This window comes from Polyodon spathula, chromosome 1 (genome assembly GCF_017654505.1).
Source record: "Polyodon spathula isolate WHYD16114869_AA chromosome 1, ASM1765450v1, whole genome shotgun sequence".
Classification (NCBI taxonomy): domain Eukaryota; kingdom Metazoa; phylum Chordata; class Actinopteri; order Acipenseriformes; family Polyodontidae; genus Polyodon; species Polyodon spathula.
This window is the reverse complement of record NC_054534.1, coordinates 71,228,678-71,253,973: the sequence shown is the minus strand read 5'-3', so window position 1 is coordinate 71,253,973 and position 25,296 is coordinate 71,228,678. Positions and strand designations below refer to the sequence as shown.

The window sequence follows — 25,296 nt, the reverse complement described above, 5'->3', positions numbered from 1 at the left end:
GTATAAAAGACAGGCAGGACAGAAGAGGAGGAGGGGTAGCACTATACATAAGAAACAGTCTTGAAGCCCAGGTGTTAAACCTGAACAAAGAAAACAAAGCCGAATCAATATGGGTCAGAATAACGGACAAAAATTCAAAGGGCATAATAATAGACGCATGTTATAGACCGCCAGATTCAGATGGTGAGCAAAATAATCTGTTATACAATGACATTAGAAATGCGTGTAGCAAAGGAGAAGCCATACTAATGGGGAATTTCAACTTCCCCCAAATAAAATGGGAAAACCCGGTGGGTAGCACGAAGGATGAAATTGAAATGGTGGAAATGACAAATGACTGCTTCCTAACACAATTTGTCAAGGCACCGACTAGAGGGGAGGCAAGCCTTGATTTAGTCTTTTCAAATAACGAAGACAGAATAATTAAAACAGAGGTCGTAGAACCACTAGCAAACTCAGACCACAACATGGTCTCATTTGAAGTGTTTTTTAAAACCCCCAAAGTAATGACTAAAGCTAAGGTTTACAATTTTAGAAAAGCAAACTATGAAGGTATGAAACAGAGACTAACAGAAGTAGATTGGAGTAAAATAGAGAAAACATCCACAGAAAAAGGATGGTTGTTCTTCAAAAATGTAGTACTAGAGGCGCAAAATAACTACATCCCTAAAGTAGACAAATCTAAATCTAAAACTAAATTGCCAAAATGGCTTAATAGATCAATTAAAAAATATATTTAGCGAAAAAAGACACTTTACAGAGCATTAAAAAGGGACCAAAAAGAAAGTACACAGAAAGAGTACACGGAACTGCAAACGCAAGTCAAAAAGGAAGTTAGAAAGGCCAAGAGAGAAAGGGGCCAAGGGAGCTAAAACCAATTCCAAAATGTTTTTCCAATATTACAACAGCAGGAGAACATTCAAAGAGGAGGTTAAATGTCTAAGAGATACAAATGGCAAAATCGTAGATGAAGAAAAAAAAATAGCAAATATATTAAATGATTACTTTTCACAAGTTTTTACAAAGGAGGATACAGACAACATGCCCCACATGTCATCCAGTTCCTATCCAGTTTTAAATAACGTTAGCATAACCAAGGCAGAAGTGTTAAAGGGACTAGGAGCTCTTAAAATAAACAAATCCCCTGGGCCGGATGAGATCCTCCCAATAGTACTCAAAGAAATGAAAGAAGTTATTTACAAACCGCTAACCAAGATCATGCAACAGTCTCTTGACACAGGGGTTGGTACCGACAGACTGGAAAATTGCAAATGTAATACCGATCCACAAAAAGGGAAACAAAACTGAACCAGGTAACTACAGACCAGTGAGCTTGACTTATATTATATGCAAACTTATGGAAACTATAATAAGATCCAAAATTGAAAATTACCTATATGGTAACAGGGTCCTGGGAGACAGTCAACATGGTTTTAGGAAAGGGAGATCGTGTCTAACTAACTTGCTTGATTTTTTTGAGGATGCAACATTGATAATGGATAATTGCAAAGCATATGACATGGTTTATTTAGATTTCCAGAAAGCTTTCGACAAAGTCCCACACACAAGATTAATTCTCAAACTGAATGCAGTAGGGATTCAAGGAAACACATGTACATGGATTAGGGAGTGGTTAACTTGTAAAAAACAGAAAGTACTGATTAGAGGAGAAACCTAAGAATGGAATGTGGTAACCAGTGGTGTACCACAGGGATCAGTATTAGGTCCTCTGCTATTCCTAATCTACATTAATGATTTAGATTCTGGTATAGTAAGCAAACTTGTTAAATTTGCAGACGAAAAAAGTGGCAAACACTGTTGCAGCAGCAAAGGTCATTCAAAATGATCTAGACAAGATTCAGAACTGGGCAGACACATGGCAAATGACATTTAATAAAGAAAAGTGTAAGGTACTGCATGCAGGAAATAAAAATGTGCATTATAAATATCATATGGGAGATACTGAAATTAGAGAAGGAATCTATGAAAAAGTCCTAGGAGTTTTTGTTGACTCAGAAATGTCTTCATCTAGACAATGTGGGGAAGCTATGAAAAACGGCCAACAAGATGCTCGGATACATTGTGAAAAGTGTTGAATTTAAATCAAGGGAAGTAATGTTAAAACTGTACAATGAATATTGTGTTCAGTTCTGGTTACCTCGCTATAAAAAAGATATTGCTGCTCTAGAAAGAGTGCAAAGAAGAGCGACCAGAATTATTCCGGGCTTAAAAGGCATGTCATATGCAGACAGGCTAAAAGAATTGAATCTGTTCAGTCTTGAACAAAGAAGACTACGTGGCGACCTAATTCAAGCATTCAAAATTCTAAAAGGTATTGACAGTGTCGATCCAAGGGACTTTTTCAGCCTGAAAAAATAAACAAGGACCAGGGGTCACAAATGGAGATTAGACAAAGGGGCATTCAGAACAGAAAATAGGAGGCACTTTTTTACAAAGAGAATTGTGAGGGTCTGGAATCAACTCCCCAGTAATGTTATTGAAGCTGACACCCTGGGATCCTTCAAGAAGCTGCTTGATGAGATTTTGGGATCAATAAGCTACTAACAACCAAACGAGCAAGATGGGCCAAATGGCCTTCTCTCGTTTGTAAACTTTCTTATGTTCTTATGTTCTTAAGAGTGATTGAATAAAAGTTCTTAACAGCCCCATAAAACTCTTCAGCACTGATGTCACCAGCCTCGACCAAAACATCCAATTATCGGACATTTCTCTTGACCTCTGTCCATCAAACAGCAGCAATATTCTTTCAAGAGCTTGCCCAAGAGAAAGAAACCGTGTGCTGCCATGCTGTAACAGGTTTAAATACTCAATATCTATAAAACCGGAGAAGTCTTTTAGTTCCTGTAAGCCCTGCACATGGAGAAATATGTAGTTTATTGTATGTTTTGGGTTAATTGTTAACAGATTGATTTAATTGTTTAGCCACCCCCAGTTGTCTCTCTGTGTGTTTGAACAGCAGCTACCCACACACGACACGAGCAAGACCCTGTCATAGTTCCTCAACACGAAAAGTGTAAATATGAAAACACTTGTATACTTTTATTGCAAAACACTCCAAGTCAACTGGAAGGCAATCCGTTGCTGTTTGCAGACAGTTATGTACAATATGGGCAGCACAACCAATGCCTAAAATGTCTTTTCCCAATTTCCCTTGTAGTTTCCTCCAGATGTTGTTTTTTCCAGCTCGCTTGGCACCGCCAAAATTAGTATTTGTATTGTCTGCACAAATCCAACAATCTTTTCACTGAGAGAATGTTTCTCAATCAGTTGAGAAAGATATTCTGTTTGAAAATCAGACGTTTTTCCAGGCAGAGAAGAAAATTATATTATTTTAGTGTTGACTGCGCTTGAAGGTAAGAAGTAATACACTAACACTGGAAATAGTTTTATGTCTTTATGGTTCGTTGCGTCTGACAAAAGCACACTTTTCCAAATCCCTTTGCACTTCATCCTCTGACAATGGAGCTAATACACTGCATACTATGGCTTTGGTTTTGGTACTTGCAGAAGCAAACTTGGGATCTTACACTTTCTTGATCAGTTTAGCAGTGCAATCACTTGACCTGAAACTACATCCATGAACCACCGAATGAGATGCAAAAAGTCCCTCATTTGCATACACTTTATCAGACTCAGAATTTTGTCTGGAGCATTTGGTGTAGCACACTTTCTCTTTTCAGCGTCCTTGTGTTTCCTGGTGTGGATATGTTGAGTTATGTCTGTGCGATGAGCAATAGAAAATTTAGCTCCACAAGTTTGGCAGATCACCTTGCTGTAGTCAGAAACAGAGAGATATTTTCTTAAAAATGTATATTCCCTCTGGAGATCATCATTGAAAGAACAATAACTTTTTTGAGACATTACGAGTACATTTCAGTAGTTCACAAGCTAACTAACGTCAACAGATGGACTAGCTCTGAGAGTGAAGATGCTAACTAGCTAGCTAGCTTCCCATTTCCGTTGAATTTGAAATTGTGCACTGCCGTTGCACAGGCAGGATGAGAGTTGATTGGATAGATAGTCTGTTATGAAAAGGTTTGATGTGATTGGTGAATATAAGCAGTGCCTGTACAAAGCACATTGCTGCATTGAGAAACCGCACTAGCGTCGCATAGAAACCCATTGAAATCCTATTGAAAAAATGTGACGTCTGAAATACAGGACAAATCAACATTTTTTGAGAATAAGTAGGGACACCTAAAAAGGGACTGAAATATGGGACTGTCCCTTGAAATCATGTTGGTTCAAAAGGCGGACAGTACTGAAAAAACTAAAGCCATTAACAGAAGCATTATATTTTATTGGTTTCTTAGATAATTAGAAAATAAATCAATACCATCCCTTTTTTCTCTCTCTGTTAAACAGGGTTCAATTCCCCATACATAAGGTTAACATTTTTTCCTGAGGTTCCTTGTTGTGATTTGAGGAAACTCATGAGGGCACATGGGCCAGAAGATATTTGTTTTTCCCACTCCATTGGCAGGATTTTCTCATTTTCTTGGTGTTTTCCCTTCTCTTACTCTAACAGGTAAATCAATAGCCAGTGTATGCCACTGTATGTATCTATCTTAAGTTATTTCTGGAGAGATAGATATAGATATATTGTGATAGCAAGAGCTCTGTTTGTAAATAATGTCGTGTTATGGGTTTTGTGGCTAGTTTGCATAGCCACAATATAATTGATTCATTGTTTTATTAAACTTAATTAACTAAGGCTTGAAGGAAGTCCGGGGATCTGGGAGGAGGAGACTGAACTGAAACCCTGAAAGACATTTTAATACTTGAATAAGTATGTGTTTTGGGTACCGGAAAACAGTTTAGCTGTCCGGTGATAGATAAAACTTGAAAAGTTTTAGTTAGCACTCCCATAACTCCCATGAGCAGCTCAGTTGTGGTGAATTCACTCCTTCAATGGCAAGTGCAGCATGAAAAGGAGTGCAAGAGGTGTTTGTCGGTTTTACTGTTCACAAATGTAAAATACCATTAAAAATCATATACGTGTTTAACATAATGTGTGCATGAAATCTATTATCTGCTCATCTAATTTACAGTACAGGACCAGATGACAAACTCAAAGACGCCTTGATCATTAACCAAAGGACCAACTTCAATATGCACACTGGCCCATGAGCTGAATTCTTCAGTTCTCCTGAGCAATGTGGGGAGTTGCTGTGGCCAGGGAACATAATTGGACATTCTAAATTGGGGAGAAAATCAGGGGTAAAATAACTGGCACTAATGTAAATAGAAAATAAAAAACACCTTCCGTGCTTTCCTCACAGAGGTCAGGGGAGAGCTTATTTATAATGGTATCGTAGATAGGGAATTGGACAAAAAAATGAAACATGTACCGTATGTAACACGTTTGCCCAAATGGTTTTCCTGATTCATTTGTTATGCAGATGCAGACATCTTTTCAGAAGTTACACATCCCTGTTGCAGTTCAGTGTCTTTCACAGTGGACAAGAGAGCAGCAGATCTGATAGACTTTAGTTTCGTGTTGATCATTACAACATTTGAGAGAATATTGCTTATTACAACTTAGTTTACTTTTTTTAGCAATAGTTATTGCATCATTATGAGATTGGGAGTTTATTGGAGGCTATAGCTATACTGGGTATTGCAAATGTAAAAGAATATAAAATAGTTTCAATCACATAGTTCAGCTATAGTTTATAGCTAAGCCATGCAAGGGGCCAATGGGTTTCATCAGTTTGAATTGTAAAAGGTTGATGTAACTGCTGCACTACAAATAAATTAGGTTATAAAATGTAAGTCCCAGAATTGTATAGTAATAACTAAGTATTTTAATGAACTATTTCTTACTTATTAACATAACTGGTCATTCTGAAAAGTTTGTTACAAATGTCTATATAATTATAGGAGGTTATTATTGAGGAATGGGCACGTTCATTTTAATTCCACAACAATTTAAATACCTTCCATACTTTTCGAAACAGTGCCCCCCTGGCAGATATTGTATTGATGTATTATGGCATCTAATTTTATGGTTCTGTTAAAGCCACAGCCCACTGTACCTATCTAATTGCAACTGTGTTTATTACTGGACTGTGCAGTGTAATAAACAGTAGCGTATACACTACAGCCATTCTGAAATGATCTGAAGAAGATAAAGCAGGAAAATAAACAAAGACAGAGGTGGAGTTTGGTGAGCTGAGCGAATGGTGTCACTCAGCATTTAATGAATTAACAGACAGACAGAAAATAAACAGTTGGAACAATACAAAAACAAACACAGGACACGGCACACGTCGCCAAAACAAAAAGACAAACAAAATGGACTAGACAAACACGGCAGATACTTTAACTACTACGACTATTATTATTATTATTATTATTATTATTATTATTATTATTATTATTATTATTATTACTACTTTTACCTCTGTCTCCTATCCCATTCTCCACTCACCGAACACCCAACCGCCAGTATGTGAAAACGTGCATCTAGATATACTGTTGTGCTGGGATTCAATTACTAATTAATTATTCACGCACGTGAATTAATAAAGTGCAATTACCCGTGCTCACATATTATTACATTTTACTTGCACGTGCAATCCTCGTGCCTAAATACACATATACATTTTAAACACTCGTGTTACACAGACCCGTTTATATCCCATGTACCAATGTCTATACACCAACATTTAAACACACCACACGCAACACATAACAGATAATATACACAGGGGCGGGCACTTTGTCACAGGAATAAATTAGCTTTTTTTTTTTTTTTTAAGATTTTCCTGCAGGAACTATAAATGTCAATATCTACTGCAGAGGAGTTATTACAACCAAGACAGAAATCCAATACTACACCGCAATGGGGGAGATAGAGCATCTTCTCAAGAAAGCTGCAGATCCAATAGACTTTATGTGTCAAGTAAGTGTAAACATTAACATTATAAACATTTATTGCCTTACCATTACATTTTGCTTTGTTTCAAATGGGTATTTTAAGGAATGTGTTTTGTTGTTGTTTAATTCACTTTGTATCTATTTCCGTCATAAAATCCAACACATCAAGCACCTATGTGGACTAAATAGAAGTAAGAAAAAACATATGGAACAAATGTGTACTGTCTGTAAACTGAAAGTAGCAAATACTAGCTCCAGCCCCCTCAACCACACTAGGTTTACAATAAGATATGATTTTACTTTATTTGCATTGTATAACATTTCAGTGGCTAGGTTATTACTGATAAATAAATAAACAGGTCTTAAAAGAGCTAGTTATTTCAGAATTAGCTATCTAAAAACGTAATCATTTCTTAAGCTTTTCAGTGTAGACTTTTTTATGTAAGAATAATGGTAGGGGCAAAATTACATGCATTATGAACATTAGGTAGATAGATTACTTTTACAATTAGGCATGCTTTAAATTCAAACTGTAGAGCACAGCACACCGTGATGCTAAAGAATTAACATATTTATTGACTGGTGAAATACAGCACAAACAAATGTTCAAACCGGGGCATTGACTCGACAGACTCTGCTATATATTTTTTCTGATTCTGTGAAAGAAAGGAGAGCAGTTTAATCTATTTTAACACTAGATTTAAACTACATACTGTAGGTACTAGATTAATTTGCATGAAGTGAATAAATAAAGTATATTGCTGTTTATTATGAAAGTAAGGGTGTTTGTAACAGGGGTGTACTGTTACACTGTGGGTATCTGCTTAGAGAACAGGAGAGACAGAGTATGTGTGTATGATTATACTTGTATATTTAAGGTTATATTGAATATGATTTACATTGAAGTGAATTTTCTTAGGAATTCATCTGCAGCTGTTCAGAAAACAGGGAGAACATATTGTGCAGGGCTTCATTAGTTACAGGAATTTATATTAGTTACCAGTCTTTAAGTCATTGGGATTATGACTATCTACAGGGTCCATTCATGAGAAAAATCTGCAAAGGCCACTAGAATAGTATTAACCTAACCTATTTATGGCATTGAGTGTTTGCCGTGGGCAGGAAATATCATTGAAGTTAAAACTGAGGTTGTTTCAGTACAATATCAATACTTGTAGTTTAGGAAACCGGTTGTGGTAATCAGTAGAAACCATCACTAACCGTACTGGTTGAGGTAACCTGTAGCACACAATGATAGACACTACACAAACATTTTTGGAGTGCTGCTGTTATTAAACAAATGAAACTCGCCAAAATAAATAAAAATGATATAATTTGCCCTGGGCTCCACTTATTACATGTGTGCTTACTGAAATAGCCAAATACTCTCTTCTCATTTTGGTGTTTCAGGGTTTGGTATCACAAACAGCCCATTCAAACAATTTACATCAATTTCTATTAAAATGTAGTGCTAAATTAAAAAAAATATATATTGGAAATTAAATCTTAAAAGAGCAAGAAGCTTGATATGTCATATATGTCTCCTTAACGTTTTAGGGTGTTTGAAATAATTCTAATTGGTCTGTGTTCAGGTGCTGCTCTTCAGTTCCAGTTGCCAGCCATAGAAAAGCTAGATCAGTCATAGGGTCTTTACTGTAGTAGGAGTTTCTAGGTGAACCAACACTAGTGAGTTTTTCATAAAAATAGTTTTTTGATGGCGCTGCTGTTTTATTTATATTATCAATAAGGAAATATATCCATAAAACTCTCTTCAGAAATAATGAGTTTCATTCGCTTCAGTCGGGCTGTCAGATAAAGAACCTTCCATTTGATTTTTATTCCATAGTTAATTCAAGTTATACGAAATTATATATAATATATATATATATATATATATATATATATATATATATATATATATATATAGTAGAGTTTATTAGAGACAGTTCTCCAAGTTGCCACTGAAATAGATGTTTGAATGATTTTTTTTTGCTTGTTTGTTTTTGCATAGAACCAATTGCTTGTCCCCTATAGCACCCTCTTGTAATCAATATCTTCAATCTCCACCCCTCTAGGCATTCCAGATTTCGTCCACTGACAAGCTCGACCAGTTGCTCACCTCCTGTCTGAAGGACAGGATGCCTGCAGGTGGTTTGGGGGTTCTTCAAATCGATGGCAGCAATAAAAGCAGTGAGTATTGTTATCTCAGTATGCAATCACCCCCTGCCTGATTCAAGAGAGCTATCAAAACAAGCATTTCAGTTAACATTCATCCCCTGCTGTGGCTATAAATTAATAAATATGATTACATTATCAGTAACATGAGAAAAGTACCCTGAACTACCTCCATTGTAAATATGGAAATGTAACTTTGACATCGACATATGCAAAATTTGCCCAAATGATAACTTGTGCGAAAGAACTGGTGCCAAATGCTCCAATAACACCCACACTTCCAGTATACTTCTACACAAAATATAATGCTAACCTTAAATCATAATTTTAACCAAAACTTTTACATCTTACACATTTTCTGCAAGATTTTGGTTGCTCCTGATGTTGTTCTGCATTGAACTAATTGTCCTTCATTTAAAATAAAATCTTCATCTCAGTCATGTCTCTGAATACAGCATAATTATCCTACTATAGAAACCTTCTAAAACTGAAACATAAATATCAAATGGCTAAAGAGATCTAAAATACATCCCTACTATTCGATTTTTTTTTTTTTTTTTTTTCAAATTAATTTTGACGTTTATTTTGGAAAGAATTTACTGGGTTTTTTTTCAATCTTTATTTTTCAATCCAAGCAGAGAATGGGTGAAATTGACCTTTATACCATTGAAAAACATCTCATTTAGCGAAACACTTGGTCTCATGTTGAACATGCAACAAAACCATGGTTACCAACATTCTAATTGAAATAACGTTTGGTCACAGCGGAGCTATACCTTGTAAAGATAGAGATCCTACACAAATTAAAAAAAATGTCTCCAATAAACTGTAGAAAAAGCAGCATATAAACATGTATTACGTGTATTTATAGCATACATCTTAAGTAAAAATAGTATGCACAGAACAAAGCAGAACAGAACTAAATTACACTTATTATTCTGAGCTCCCCCCTCTCCTTCTTCAGCACCGCTGGAATCAGAATCACTAGAAGGCAAGGCAGACAGGTCCGTTTTGTTTTGCTGCAGAGATATCAGCCGTCGGTCAGGGTATTGTGCACAATACTCATTAAGTGTTTTCCTCTTGCACCCCATTTTCAAATCAAACTCGTAACTGTCACCATATACCTATAGCAAAAGCTTACCTACACCTTAACCCCCTAATTTCCAAGAAGGCGCTTTGAATGCATCTGGCAAATAAAAGTGTACAGTTGGTGCAGGTCTTGATGATTGACAGTCATTTAAATGAATGAGATCTGTCAGAACAGGATGAAATGACTGACAGTGAAACTACAGTAGTCTACTAAGTGACCACTAACATGACTGACAGCGACCCCTAGCCATTCAGAGTGGAACAGAGACGGGACAAACAGCATTTATAAAAACTACACAAACTAGAGATGATTTCTAAATTATTATTTTTGGTAAGAAAATAAAAAGATACTGAGTGGTTTTTTGGCCAATGTCTATCATGTAAATTTATTTCAGTTGAACTAAATTTTTTTGGAAATTTGACGTTTAACTAGCTTTATTGATTAAAATAGAAAAGTAGCAAGCCTATAGTTAACTGACCTTGTCTTAGATTAAGTGCCCTCTCCTTCGGCTCAGTACACCTAGTAACTGTCACCACTAATAGTTACCACACAGGTAATGATTGTTGCATGGGGCATTAATGCTTAAAAGTATAGCTGCAATAAAAATGTTGCGGTGTGAATACACCTCTAGTGATTTCCTTTTTTATATTTTGTCAGTAGTTCAGCATTCAGACGAGCTTCCAACTCTCCTCCACTTTGCTGCTAAGAATGGGCTGAAGAATTTAGCAGCTCAGCTCTTACGGTGTCCAGGTGCTCAACAGGCAGCCAGGATGACCAACAAGCACAGGGAGAGCCCAGTCACTCTTGCTGAGAAACACGGCCACACAGACCTTCAAAAACTCATTGAAGAAATACTGGTAAGTGTGAATATTTTTACACAAGATAATTGGTAACAGAGCAGTAGTTCCCAAAATGGTGGCCAGGTATGGTCTTGGACTGACAAAGCAATGTTCCCCAGGCTAGGGGATCAATTGATTTACATGATTCTGTTGGTAGGTGATGTTAGTTCCTCTGCTGTTACACTTACTACCCTGATGTCATATCTATTATACATTTAATCTTCATTTGCAATGCCCACGCAAACAACATTGGCTGAGTTTCCATGCAGTTTAGAAACGCCAAATTCTCTCTCCACTGTTATGACTGACGTGACACAGCATGCACATATGACGTACATCCCTCATGCTATAGAAAGTTTTGTCTTCTAAAATATTGTTCGGCTAAAAGGTGGGAAAATTGCCTTCTCATGCAAAAAATCTGCACAATTGACCAAATAAAATGTTTTCTTTTGCATGGAAACATGTCCGAAAGCCATAGCTTACATTCACAAAACTTCAGCATGACACCATTTAATCAATTTAATGTCCATTTAAGGACAAAATAGTCACGTTTGTACCCCAAAATGTATTACATTAGCATAACAATGTTATTGCTGCAGGCTACTGACAGCACCAGGCTTGAGTGACCACCTACAGAGTTGAAATAAAATCTCTTAAACCTAATTAATTGAGCAAGATTTATTTTAGAAGAATGAAAACATGAAAAAAAAAATGTTGGTACTAATTTATTCAAAAAGACAAATAAGGGACTTACATAACGAAGCTCCAGAAAGTTACAAAAATGCCCTAACCCATTTTTCAATGAAGCATCATCAACTTCATGAGGAATTCAAAGAGAAGCTTTTACAATTGCAGCTGTTCTAACAAACTGTACTAGCTTGGACAGATCGGCAATGCTGATCAGACCCCCGTATTTTTCGACATTCTAAGCAACACCACAGTTCACAAATTGGCAGAAAAACAGATGTGAGTAATGAGAAGCAGCACATAACTCTAATGCTCTGTGTTATAGTAAACGACCGCAAACTGCCTCCATATGCATAATTGAGGTTGTATCTTTCTAAATGCATATTTATTTGAGGTTTTATTTTTTTCTCAAACTGAGGGTGGGAAATTTGGTCTGCGTCTTAAATTCGAGGACATCTTAAATTCGAGAAAATACGGTAACCACATTCTACTGGTAAGAGCCTTGCGCTGTCCCTGCAGAATTCTGATTATTATTATTATTATTATTATTATTATTATTATTATTAATAATTTGCATTTGGAAGTTAGTTCCCTAATAGAACACTACTGTACATGGAAACCTAAACTACCCAAAAGGTACTATCAAAATAGCATGAGAAAAAGATTTTTATTTTTCCATGGAAAACCCCATCATTGTTACAGGAGTCCTCAGTCAAGACACCTAATATCTCAGTCAGGATACCTGATATGTTAAGGGGACTGGCCCAGAATAGTGCCTTTTTTTCTGGTTTGGTGAAAAAAATATTAATCTGTTCCAGAGTTATAGGGATTTGAAATTTTGGTACTGAGCATGCTCCGTACAGCTCTTGCAGTTTGATGTTTAATCTCGAAAAAGGAATTGGCCTCACAAGAAAATATTCTTCTTTTGGCGAGGGTCTAATCGTCTTTGTTCTTGGGGCAGACATTTTGTTTCCAGTTTAAAAAAAAAAAATGCCTGAATATCAGTAAACCAATAAATATAAGATAATAATAATCCATAAGATTGACTGTAGCACTGTCTTTTCATTTTGTGAGTCTCGCAACGAAGAAATTGTTCACATGAAAAAAGCAGCTGTTTTGGCGAAAACAGACCTACTCTGGAGAAAAAGGAATTTAGAATTTAATTTCTTTTGTCGTGACTGAATCTTCTATTTGGAGGTTCTTTCGTACAGTTTTCCTGTTCCACAAATAAGGTACATCCAGAACAGTAAATGACAGTCACGGCAGCATTTGTGACATCAGACAGGAAAAACATTTGCTGTTTTTGTTGGCACAGCCATTGTACAGTTTAAAACGTATAATGTATACAATTTTAATTACATTTAGTAAAAATATAAATTAGTAAAATGGTACTACTTATTACATTGTACAGCCCACAGCGACGTGTTTTGTATAAATAATAAGCTCCCATTCTTTGGCAGTAGAGCTTTCTTGTATTGTTGATATTCATGGTACTTATGTTCGCAGTTAAATACAGCATTTCAAATTGGGTTTACTCGTACTTCGTTTATAAAGTACTGATTTCATTGTCCCTTAGAGTGCGTAATAAGTGCAGTGCACCTTTACTGTTAATTCTCTATATTCTAACAGATACATTACAACTGTTCATGCAATACTAGCAAAATACTATAAACGGAGCCTTGATTTACGATGTATTTGTAGGCTACTGTATAGCAAGATGTTTATATATATATATATATATATATATATATATATATATATATATATATATATATATATTATATATATTTATTATTTGACAATATAAATAATATACAACATTAAAAAATAATATATGTTGTACTGTTTGGAACTTTTTGTCTAGACAAAATCACCACAAAGCACAAACAAAACAAATCGTTAAGCTAAAATCTGTTCATGTTCCACATCGAACAAGCTTAATGTGTCAGAGTCTTGTCTGCCTCACAAAATTCTTCCTTAACAAATGGTTGGTCAGAATTCAGTATTTAAAACAAATACATGCTTTTGAGATATTAATTTGTTAAGTTTGTTCATAGAATTATGTTTTTGATTGGCCTAGGTTCTGACATACACATGTTTTATTTATTTTTTTATAGAAATGTTTTCATACTAACTTTTGTAATTGATAACATTAATTTAAAAAATCCAGTTGATTCCTGTGATATGATTAATATGTTGTGTAACTAATTTGAAGCTATTAATATGTTTCAATATTAACTAAATCGAGTTATTAATCAAAATGATTCATCTTGTTCCACAATTAATTTATTAAAATGTTTGGATATACAGTTACTTTATTGATTACTGCCTCATTCACAGTCATCTTAAAATAATGCTAGAATATGTTTTGTTGAAAAGTTTTTGACCGATTCAGATTTTGCTGCTAATGTATTTATTTTAAAAAAGGTTTTCTTTAGGTTGTGCTGTGACTTTTTTCATTTGGGGGGGTCTAGTTTTGCACCAGGGAAAACCAGGTGTAAACTGTGTGCAAATTACATGGTCAACTATAAATAACGGTAAAGAAAAGAAAGAGAAAAAGAGAAATAAAAGAACTATGGAGTGTGCACTGGATTTCTACAAGGCCAGAAAAAGAGGAGGAGACAAGGTCACCTAATATTTAGAAGTCATCTGTCTTTTCTAAGCCTGCCTGACACATAATGTGTGCAGCAATTTTCCCTCAACACACAATCACTGACATCTGCCAACTGCTTCAGGCTGACCTGGGAGGAGACATGACGGTACCTCATTTTATGCCACTGGCTCATTACTGTGGGTTACTGTAAAGCCATAAATATTTGCAAACAAAATATTTGGCGAATCACACCCATAAAACCTATTTTGCTCCAGAAATTTTGGCTATCTGTTGCAATATACAAAGTATGTATTGTTAGTGGAATTTGATTTCTTACCAAAAATGTTTGCGTTTTTCTTTTCGTGCCCGAAAAACGCATAATAAAAGGCTCACAAATATTTATGGCTTTACAGTATACTGCAGACATGAGCCAGTCAGCTGTGCAGTGCGAGATGTACCTGCAGCTTCAGTAAAGCGGGCAGGAGAAGTCATCCATTTCCCTGTCTCTCACGAGCTGCAACAAAATACAAAGCAGGGTTTTCTTGAGGTACGGGTTTCCTTGTATCCTGGGAGCCATCAATTGCACACATGTGCAGCTACGCACATCAACACAAAATAGGCACCTCTAGATAAATCGTAAGAGGACCTATTCTGTCAATGTACAAGATGTGTGTGATGCCAACAGCTACATCACAAATGTGTATGCAAATCATCCTGGCTTCGCTCATGACTCCTTTATCCTTGCTGATTCGCAGGTGTTATCTGTGTTTCAGTGGGATGACAGTCTGAGAGGTTGGTTGATAGGGAACAACGGGTATCCACTGAAGCGGTGGCCACTGACAGTGCTGCTTGACTGCACGACCCTTATTGAAAAGAGGTATAAATGTACCTTTAAATGTGCTTGTACTGTAATTGCGCGAACATTTGGAATTCACAAAATGCGATTCTGATGTTTCGATGTCTCTGGGGAACACTACAGTACACTCCTCAGAAGGTAGCGATATCATCCTGGCTGGTTGTGTTTTACATAACATACCTCTCTGTAATGGATGTGATTTTGAACTTACAGAGGAAAGATTACAGGGTTTGAGGGAAGCAGATGCTGAACTTGAAGCCCCAGCGGTGGAGAGCAGATGCTGAAAGTGCCAGGCAGGTCAGACAAAGCCTTATAGATTCCTGCTAAAACAAAATGGTAGCCCTGCTTGAGGGGCTTGGTCATCCTTCTCACTTGGGCTACTGGACATTTTAAATTTGTTTCCGCTTTTGTCTCCTCCTTTTTTAGGGGGTTTCAAAATGCCATCTGTTCACTATCATAGACGCACAGGTGCTCTTAAAGGAAATGTTGAATCCTTATTGGTGGTAACCTACTCCCCACTGTGCTTTGATTGGCTGGGCACATGATTTGCTATTAGATATGACCGGCTGAAATTGTCTGCACACATATTTGCTAAATAGGCCCCATTGTGTGAATAAGTGAAGAAAAACTAATCATGTGTATTATGTATAAACCTATGTCAGTGTTTAACATATACACACCTGTGACGTGTTTAATCAAGTTTACAAATATAGCAACTTTTATTTTTTGTGCTCTATTATAGAATATACAGGATTTCTACCTACTCTATAGCTGTATTCTAAAAAAGAAAGGAAATTATTTGCTAAATCTTTGTTAATGCATCAGTTAGGGTTGATATTAAAACTGCAAAAATAGGGAAATGCAATGTTCAGGTTTTTCACCCTAACTCTGCATTCCCTCCCACCACCTTACCAGCAGTGGTAGGCACAAGACAACACAAGCAAGCACTGACAGCTATCATCAGTTAAGACGAACAACATATAACTCTACAGATAAAAAAAGAGACATCCATGGAACACAGATTAAAAACCAGCACCCTAAACTAAAATACTGCTCTTGCTCCCTAAGTCCCAGCCCCTGGGTCGTTGCGACGGTCCTGGCTGAGCTGAGCACCATTTTGCATTTGAAGGGTTCCATATTTGTTATCCTGCAGAGTGGACACTCTCCTCCTGGATGTAAACAAAGAGCCCCTCTGTGTAGCATGGTAGTGCAGTCCCCCCTGAGCTGTGGTACTGACGCCTTTTGAGCTGCACCCCCCCCCCACCAATCTGGACCTCCCGATCAGCTCAGCTTCGGACGAGCGATATACGATTTTCTATAATGATAATACCTGTTGAAATGTAAGCTATAGAGGTGGAGTAATAATTTGGTGCAAGATTTTAGGAGATCAGACCGTTTTTATTGCTCTGTCTGGGCAATTTTGTCTTGGTCTGGCTCTTACCCCTATTTGCCCTTTTTATAGTTGCTAAAATACAACCTCTAGAACTAACTAAGGCTACAAGAATACAATCAAGAATGACCTGAATATGTATTTTTCAATTTAAATACTAAACACATGTACCTTAAAATGACTTGGGCTGCCTCTCTTGAGAGATGGAATGCTATGAAAAATATTCTTTATAGGTGCCAAGTAAGATATTTTTTTTTCTTGTTTTAATATTATTTGAGAAAATTATTTTTAATTTTAGTAATCCCCTTTGGTCAAGATTTTGTTATTACATTTTTTAGAATATTTTAAAACATGTGTGAACTCTATTTGGTTTGAGAAGTTGCATGTTACTGTATACAGTGACCAAAGGGTTATATTAAGTAAAATAAGAACCTTATTTCTAATTAAAAACATTTTATGTCAGTGCAGAGACTTTTCTCTTTGTTGCTTAAGCAATATAGGCATGGTTTACTTGCAAAAAAAAAACCAGTAAGTCTCAACTTTTTGGCATGCTATTTTGGTAGTACATTTCCGGCAATTTAGATTTACATGTAGTTTTCTTTCAGGGAGAAAAATTATCCTTCCAAATGCAAATTACTCTATTAAATATAAAATACTGGAGGGTATATTAAATAATTAAATAATGAAGACTAATAAAAGTGTTGTTGATCCTCTAACGCTGCTTCATTAATTTTAGTGGTGTTCAGAAAAATCTGATTATACATATGAATTTGGTTGAAGAAAATGGGAAAATATTCTTATCCAATTCAGCCTTAGTATTTACTTTTGCAAAAAAAAAAAAAAAAAAAAAAAAAAAACTCAGTTCCTTTTTAGCAGCACACTACAATAAAGAGCTTAATCCTAAACCCCATACTAAAGCTGGGGACCAGCTATTCCCCAACTTTATTCCCTGCAATTGGTACTAAATGAGTATGAAGCTGGGGGTGATCCTGAGCTAGTACCGTATTAGCCAGTCCGCAATGCAGTACGCAGCTCTGTACTAAATCTACAAGTTCATTGCTAATGGCCCATAGTTATACAGATGCAATAAATAAATACATAAATACCAACATTCCATAAGAGAGCACTTTGCACTATCCATGCATTATTTGCAAAACATTGTGTGTGTGTGTGTGTGTGTATATATATATATATATATATATATATATATATATATATATATATATATATATATATATATATATATATAATATATATATATATACAAGAATATCTTCTCATAGAAGAGTAGCTTAATAAAAATTCAGTAGAGTACATTTTTTATGACCATCATTTATAGATTTTCTAAAAAAAGGGCTACCGAGATAGCTCTCATTTCCACTTAAGTAAATGGGAATTATTTTTAAATGTTGAATTTGTATCACTACAAAAAAAAACTGACTGAATGTAACCCCTATTATTATTTTTTATATTATTATTATTATTATTATTATTATTATTATTATTTCAAGTTCAGCAGATTTCAGTTCTTATTAAAGAATTGCTTGGTATGGCCTAAGGTTACTGTGGATGGCCTCTGAATGACACATAGAGAGTTATAGGTTTAAGTGAACAAAAACTATATTTACAATTCTTGACAAACAAAAACAGTGTACTGTGACTTTAAACGGACTCAGTTATTTGCAACAATATTCCGCTCACAGTGATTCCCAGGCAGGCAGGCACACACACAGTGCGATCAGTCCCAGTAAGTTTGCTGCTGGGCAGGTAACGCTCTTTGATTGTCTGGAGCATAGGTAAGCTAGTGAAGATCTGGAGCACCGCATACCTGTTTATTCTGCAGGGATTTAAATAACAAAGGTTTAGTGTGCACAGAGCATGTAATCTTCTCTCTGCTGGTCCCAGGAACACTGCCCTGACTAGTGAAAAGGCTGTCCTTTTGTACACCTCAGTTCTGCCTCCTATTCATTTACCAGGGAAAGGAACCAGGTGTTCCCTTCCACCAGCCTGCTAGCTAGCCAGCTCCTATGGAATATTAACCCTGTAGTTGTCAAAGCCCACTGGATGCACAGGTTCCTACTATTCCTCCGGCTGGTGGGAGTTGATCTTTTCAGTGCAGGGATTTCATTTACCCTGTCACAGTTAAGCACACATGGGATCTTCACTGCTAAAGTACCATGAACATATGGTGCACCTTTCGGAATCCTTAGTTCTTGGTCAATTTGCACGGCCCTTGAGCATGAGAAGGCAGTTTACCCACCCTTTTTTGCTGCACACTTCCTATAGCGTGAGGAATGCGCATTGTATATGCATGCTGTCATATTCTCGCTACAATGAACAGAGAAGCTGGAGTTTCTAAACAGCATGTAAACCACCCCATAGACTAATTTGAAAACTATAATTCAAGGACACTATTCAGGCCGAAATGCACGGATAGTTGTAACCTAGCAACACAGAGCTGTGCTATTTGAAGATTATACTTGAGATAACATAAAGCTTATAAAAACATCACTGAAAACAAAACAGTGATTACATTTTGAACTTTAAATAAGTACTCTGTAGTTATTTCAATCTGCTCTAATAGATTGGATATAATGTCATATGGCATTTCCTGCTGGTGAATGTTCATGTTAAGCTGGTTACGATGTGGTTGAGAACATCTGTACATCCCTTAACAATGGTGACCAACAAAGCTTGTTGTTCACTCCAAGCTGTCAACTGTTTAATTATTCTCAACAGAGAAATCGTTTATCCCAAATTCTGCAAGCATCATGCCTAACAAGCCTTAGTGTCCTTCCTACACCCTGAGAGTTATAATAATATATCTGATACTAGCTCTGACTGTAGAGAAATTAGCATTTTTGCTGGTGGAGCTTTGCAAGCAATTACTTTTGGCTCATAAATAGAGAGCAGTAACAGCTCCTGACTCGTTAAGTGGGGAGGCCTCCGCATATATATATATATATATATATATATATAGATTATATATATATATATATATATATATATATATATATATATATATATATAAATAATTATACGTCAAAGTTTAATATTATACATTTAAAAAGGTAATTCTTTAATAAGAAATATGATACAGTATATAGTATAGGCAACATATAGATACCAACAGAATATAGCAAAAACATTGTGGATTTACTTGATTGATGACTCTTGAGTGATGCCATTTGTAGAAAAAATATTTTTATAGCTTGTGGAAGATTTTTTAACTCACTGTAGTCCGCAGAAATCCAAAGAGCGAATACTCGCAGTCAGCCATTTCATTTTTTCGTACCATGAGCAAATAAAAGGGCAATTTTGTTTTAGTCCTCCCTGTTGAAGAAGGTCCGGTTTAGGCTCTGGCTGGCCTTTGTTATTTTTTATTCTTATTATAGTGAGGAAAATGGCGTACGAATTTTTAAAAAAATTATAATGTACAGTATGGAAATCATAACTTCAGCAAGTAGTCACATATGACCCATAACCTGCCTAGCAACAGATACATCAAGATTAAATCTAATTATGAGTGGTAGAGGCTAGCCGCAAACGTGCATCATGTAGCCAATATAAATACATTAAAACCTGACAGACAGGATGACTGCTGGTGGAAGACACACAGTATCCCACCCATTGATAGAGAGAGGCTGAGAAACCTATAACCCACGAGAATAAGCTACAGCTTTTTTTTGTAGAGGATTTTTAGCACTTGACTACATCAACCACCTATCAGTGGTGAGTCCGAAACTACGTTTAAAAATCAGTGATGCAAACCAAAGCTTTTCCCTGGTGCTGTAAAATTTTCTTAACAACACAGCTATGGTTCATGCCAGAGTGTAGGTTGATCTAATCAATTCCTAGGCTGCTTATTAGGTTTAATGTAATGGGGCGAGATTAAGGATGCAACATAATGATGACAGTGTGATGTATCAGAATTGTATATCTTCTGATGTTTAAAAATTAAAGGTGTGTCAGCTGTACCTGCTTGTGCTCTATGTAGTTTTTAAATTATTAATACTGCTCTTGAATCTAAACTGGGGTCAAACTAGAGAAACACACCTGTGTTTCATAAAGCCACAGAAAGCTAGGCTCTGCCCCAATTACCATTGATATTTTATATGACCGCCATGCCATTTATAACTGTTTATTTGCATGTATTTAATATGGTTTTTGAGGTGCAGTGTTTTTGTGCAAGAATCAGTTGGCAGGCAGTGGGTCATATATTCTACATTTAGTTTGGCTGGACTTGGTGTTCTGGATCTTCCCGATATGGTTTAGCCGAGATTTACTTCAACATCCACTTCATTGGAAAATAACACTGTACCTGAAAAAACAAAAGCCTAAATTGGCCCTCAAATGGTATTTTCATCTGGCCAGTGGAACTTTAAAAGGTTGCAAGTTAAGGTGTTGTAGAAACTACAAGAAAACAAATACATATACATATTGTGACGGAAGCTTGCAATGGGTTCAGCGGGAAGAAAGAGACACTGCAAGGATTTCTTTGGCACTACCCTGTTGGACTCTCTCCCAGGGGCTCTGGTGGTGCTGATCTCTCTCTCTCAGGGGCTGTGGCAATGTGGCGTTCGCTCTCGGAGGAACTGGTGATGCGGTGCTCTCTCTCAGAGACTCTAGTAGCGCGGGGCAGCCTCTCTCAGGTGGCGTGGGACAGTCTCTCCCTGGTGGCGATTGTGGGGCCAAGGTCTCTGGCAGCGACTGCAGGCTCTTGCTCAGCAGCTGCAGGCTCCTGGTCAGCAGCTTGGCAGCTCTCTCTCTCAGGCGGCAGTGTTCTCTCGGGCAGCAGCGGGCGTCTCTCTCTCGAGCAGCGGCAGCAGTTCTCTCCTGGGTGGCGGCAGCGGCTGCTCTCTCTCTGGCGGCACATGCTGCCACTGCACCTCAGCGCAAGCCTGGACTGGCACGAACTCAGTGCCGTTGCTTGGCTGCTGGTCCAGCTCTCACATGAACGCTTCTTTGACGGCCTCTTCCAGGGACATATATTGATCTGTAGCGAGGTGGTCTTTCAATGCTTGAGACATTATTTCTACAAGGAATTGTTGGCATACCAGTTCAAGGTACTCTGCTTCTTGGATCCTGGGATAAGCATAGTAGGCCTTTGTCACAGGGTTCCACACAAATTCCTTGCAGGTCTGTCCCCACTTCTTGAACTCGCTGTAGAACGTGCCCTCTCTCCGCATTCTCTGCCGCCATTGCTCCCTTGCCATTCTCTTCCAATCTCCTTCTGAGGTCTCCATATTCCGCTTTCTTCTGACACCAGTATGACGGCGGCTTGCCATGGGTTCAGCAGGAAGAAAGAGACACTGCAACAAAGGATTTATTTGGTGCTAGAAAGGCCAGTGGCACTGGAACAATTTTTAAAGTGGGAGTGCTGAAATCCATTGAACAAAAATATAACCCCTGTATATGATGGAAGCCATGCAAAGCCAATGTGGTGCTACTGCACCTCCAGCACCCCTAGTTCCAGTCCCCTTGGGAAAGGCCCTTTATTGCTGAATTGGATTGCCGCTTATAAGTACCGTTGTTTTAGCTTGCAAATGATCTTAGCTTTTGCTGCTCTCCCTTATGGAACAATTATATATATATATATATATATATATATATATATATATATATATATATATATATATATATATATATATGGTAGAAAAGTATGATCCTTATACTTTTCATATATAGAAATTGGCCCCTTTTTATATATTTAAAATATATTTTAGTCTGTAATCCATATATTTATTTTATATGGATTACAGACTAATGAAAATATATGGTGCACCATATATTTCCAACATATAAAATAAATGATATGGATTACAGAATAAAATATTTAAAAATATATCCCATATATATTTTAAATATATATAAAAGGGGCCAATTTCTATATATGAAAAATATAACAATCTACCATATATTAAAAATATATGTTTTTTCCATAAAGGCACTCTCTCAGCAAACTCTCTACAACAGCACATAGGCTGCAGCTTATATAGACCTGCGGACCTGGTTGGGACCAGGCTACAGCAGCTACACAGACAGACAGACTCGCAACACAGCGTGAAAGTGAGCGTACAACTATTAACAACACAAACCCCGCCCCCCAGCAGTTCAACGCAGCACCAAAACATCCCATCCATAAGTCCTGTGGGACCCAACACTACAATATGGTATGTGTAATTATCGTAAATTAATATACCAATTATTCAATTTGGCAGTATTACCCCTGTAAGCAGGTGATCAATTGCAATATAATTTGGATTCGAATTAACAGAAGGAGAAATATATGATAAATGAAGGTCTTTAAGTGCCCTGGCAGCTCACATTTCAGATCAACAGGGGGTACAGTGAATGCTGTAATTACACATTTTTGTGACTGTGGTAAAATATCTTTGATTGGGGTGGGAGATTACACATACATATATTATCAAAACACTTGATTGATGACTTGATTTATAACATACAATGTAATGCTTTATGTAATGGAAATCATTTTAAATCTGCCTCACGTAGGCACCCCTCAATCTCTCTCTCTCTCTCTCTCTCTCTCTCTCTCTCTCTCTATATATATATATATATATATATATATATATATATATATATATATATATATATATATATGTGTGTGTGTGTGTGTGTGTCTGAAAGGTAACAAAATGTAAAATATATATATATATATATATATATATATATATATATATATATATATATATATATATATATATATATATACACACACACACACACACACACATACCATACAGTACATAAATTATATGCTGTATTTAACTTTTTTTTAATTTAATATGAATCACTATATTATTATACAAAGCATCAGAACATAAGAAAGGTTACAAACGATGTAGCCTTTCTTATGTTACAAAATGGTTGGATAATGACAAGAAAGAATATAAATTTGGACTTCATGTTACCTACCATCAGTAGGGCTTGAAAATTCCCATTTATGAAAGAATAGTGTAAAACCACATATTTTTAATCACTTAAAAATAAATACAGCAAATGTTTGCCTAATTGACACACTACCTGTTACACTGCATTAGGAACTTGGCAGGTGGTTTAGTTTGCTTCCAGTAAATGATTGAACACACTGCATAGAGCAGCACAATTTCATTAAAATGTCTTCAATGAAAAAGACACCAGCTGCATCAAAGATCAGAAATATTTCTGCTAAAGGGCTCTGTCCAGTACAAGGGAATATTTCACATGTCTGTTGTTATTTTTACATTTATTTATGTTTTTATTTTATTTAATAACACCGTGTAACAATTTTTTATTTTTTATTTTTTTTGTTCCTGGGTAGTAAGTGTTATTTCCTAATTGCTTATGCCTCAAAAGTACAGAAAATGGCTATTATTCCCCACAAACTTTGCTTTTGTGACCAGGACAACGATATTTCAAAATATCATTATTTCCAGTGGGAAAACGGGCAAATGTGCGTCTTTTCGAAAAACTACTCACTTCTAAATCTTTTGTAGTCATTTTTGTATTACTTTAGTATTAATACATGTTAATTTGGATTCATATGTTTTTTTTTCTGACTTTATGTGAACAAAAAGACACACATTTGCCCGTTTTCCCATTGGAAATTGGAATAATAGCCATTTTCTATACTTTTGAGGCATAAGCAATTAGGAAATAACACTTACTACCCAGGAACAAAAATTGTGTTACATAGTGTAATTCATTGATCGTGGATATAAAAACCAAAATATTCTACAATTTAGCATTCACTGTTTTTCAGCTCAGCATTTAAATATTTAGGAACATTTGTTGTATAATCAATAGAGAAAAAGATATGTTTTGAATGTGACAACGCAATTTGTTCCTGCTTGTTCCTGCATTCTGTTTAATCATGAAATATCTTGAAATACCTATTTTTAAACTGTGAAATGCCATGAAATAAGCATACAACCCTAACCATCATTGTTTGCTTATCATGTTTGTTCAGCATGGCTACTCATGTTACAATCAAAAAGTTACAATCAGTGTCTCCTGCAGACATCAACACATTTGTTTGCAATTTGAATACTTCAGTTATAGGTAAAGTTAATGATCTAATCTCCAACATTTTGTCAAGGGTCACTATTCATCCAGTGAATGACAGTCAAATTTGCCGTGAACTTTTATGAATGTAGTTTGTATTTATGGGAGATCAGCCTTCATATGTAAATGTTAAAATTCAGATGTAGACTCACATAGATAGAGAAACCATTGTCGGAGTAATAAACAGTATATAAGGGAAGTAAAAAAATACTGTAACAGAAAAAAAACTAAGCAACTGAAGTCTGTGTTGAAGTCTGTGTTGTTTTAAAGAGGGCTTCTTTCAAACTGAATAAAGACCACAAAGTGTTTTCATGTTCCTTGGATCTTGTTCTTTGATGGCCTTTTTTTTTCGAAATAATGGGCAAAGTTCCATCCTTGTCACAGGATTTGTCGTAGACAAAGTTAAGCCTTTTATCCATACACTCATCACATATTCTGAAGTTCAAAGAAGATTTACAATAGGCCAGAGTGCTCTGATTGCTGGTACCTGATCATTATAGTTGTAAATCTGACAAGGTTAAAAAAATAAAAAAGGATTGGCTTTCTATGATGTGGCAGATGCATGTATGCAGTTTCCAGTAGGAAGAGAATTTTACTTTAGAAAACTAAAGGGGAAGAAGCTTGGCTCAAAGCACGTTTCATGCATATGTATGGGAACATCTGAAAAAGGCCTAGGGGACTGCTGGCATACTACTT

General features: G+C 36.2%; 1 protein-coding gene across 1 annotated transcript in view; it reads left to right on the top strand.

The window, feature by feature from the left end:
- The window catches only part of LOC121323694 (B-cell scaffold protein with ankyrin repeats-like), a 36,995-nt gene extending 21,392 nt beyond the window's left edge, over positions 1-15,603 (top strand). The window contains exons 5-9 of the mRNA XM_041264930.1: positions 6,786-6,928; positions 8,979-9,093; positions 10,829-11,025; positions 15,061-15,164; positions 15,570-15,603. Coding sequence (XP_041120864.1) covers positions 6,786-6,928; positions 8,979-9,093; positions 10,829-11,025; positions 15,061-15,164; positions 15,570-15,603 — 593 coding nt within the window. The remainder of the gene's footprint in view (positions 1-6,785; positions 6,929-8,978; positions 9,094-10,828; positions 11,026-15,060; positions 15,165-15,569) is intronic.
- Positions 15,604-25,296: the final 9,693 nt, after the last annotated feature.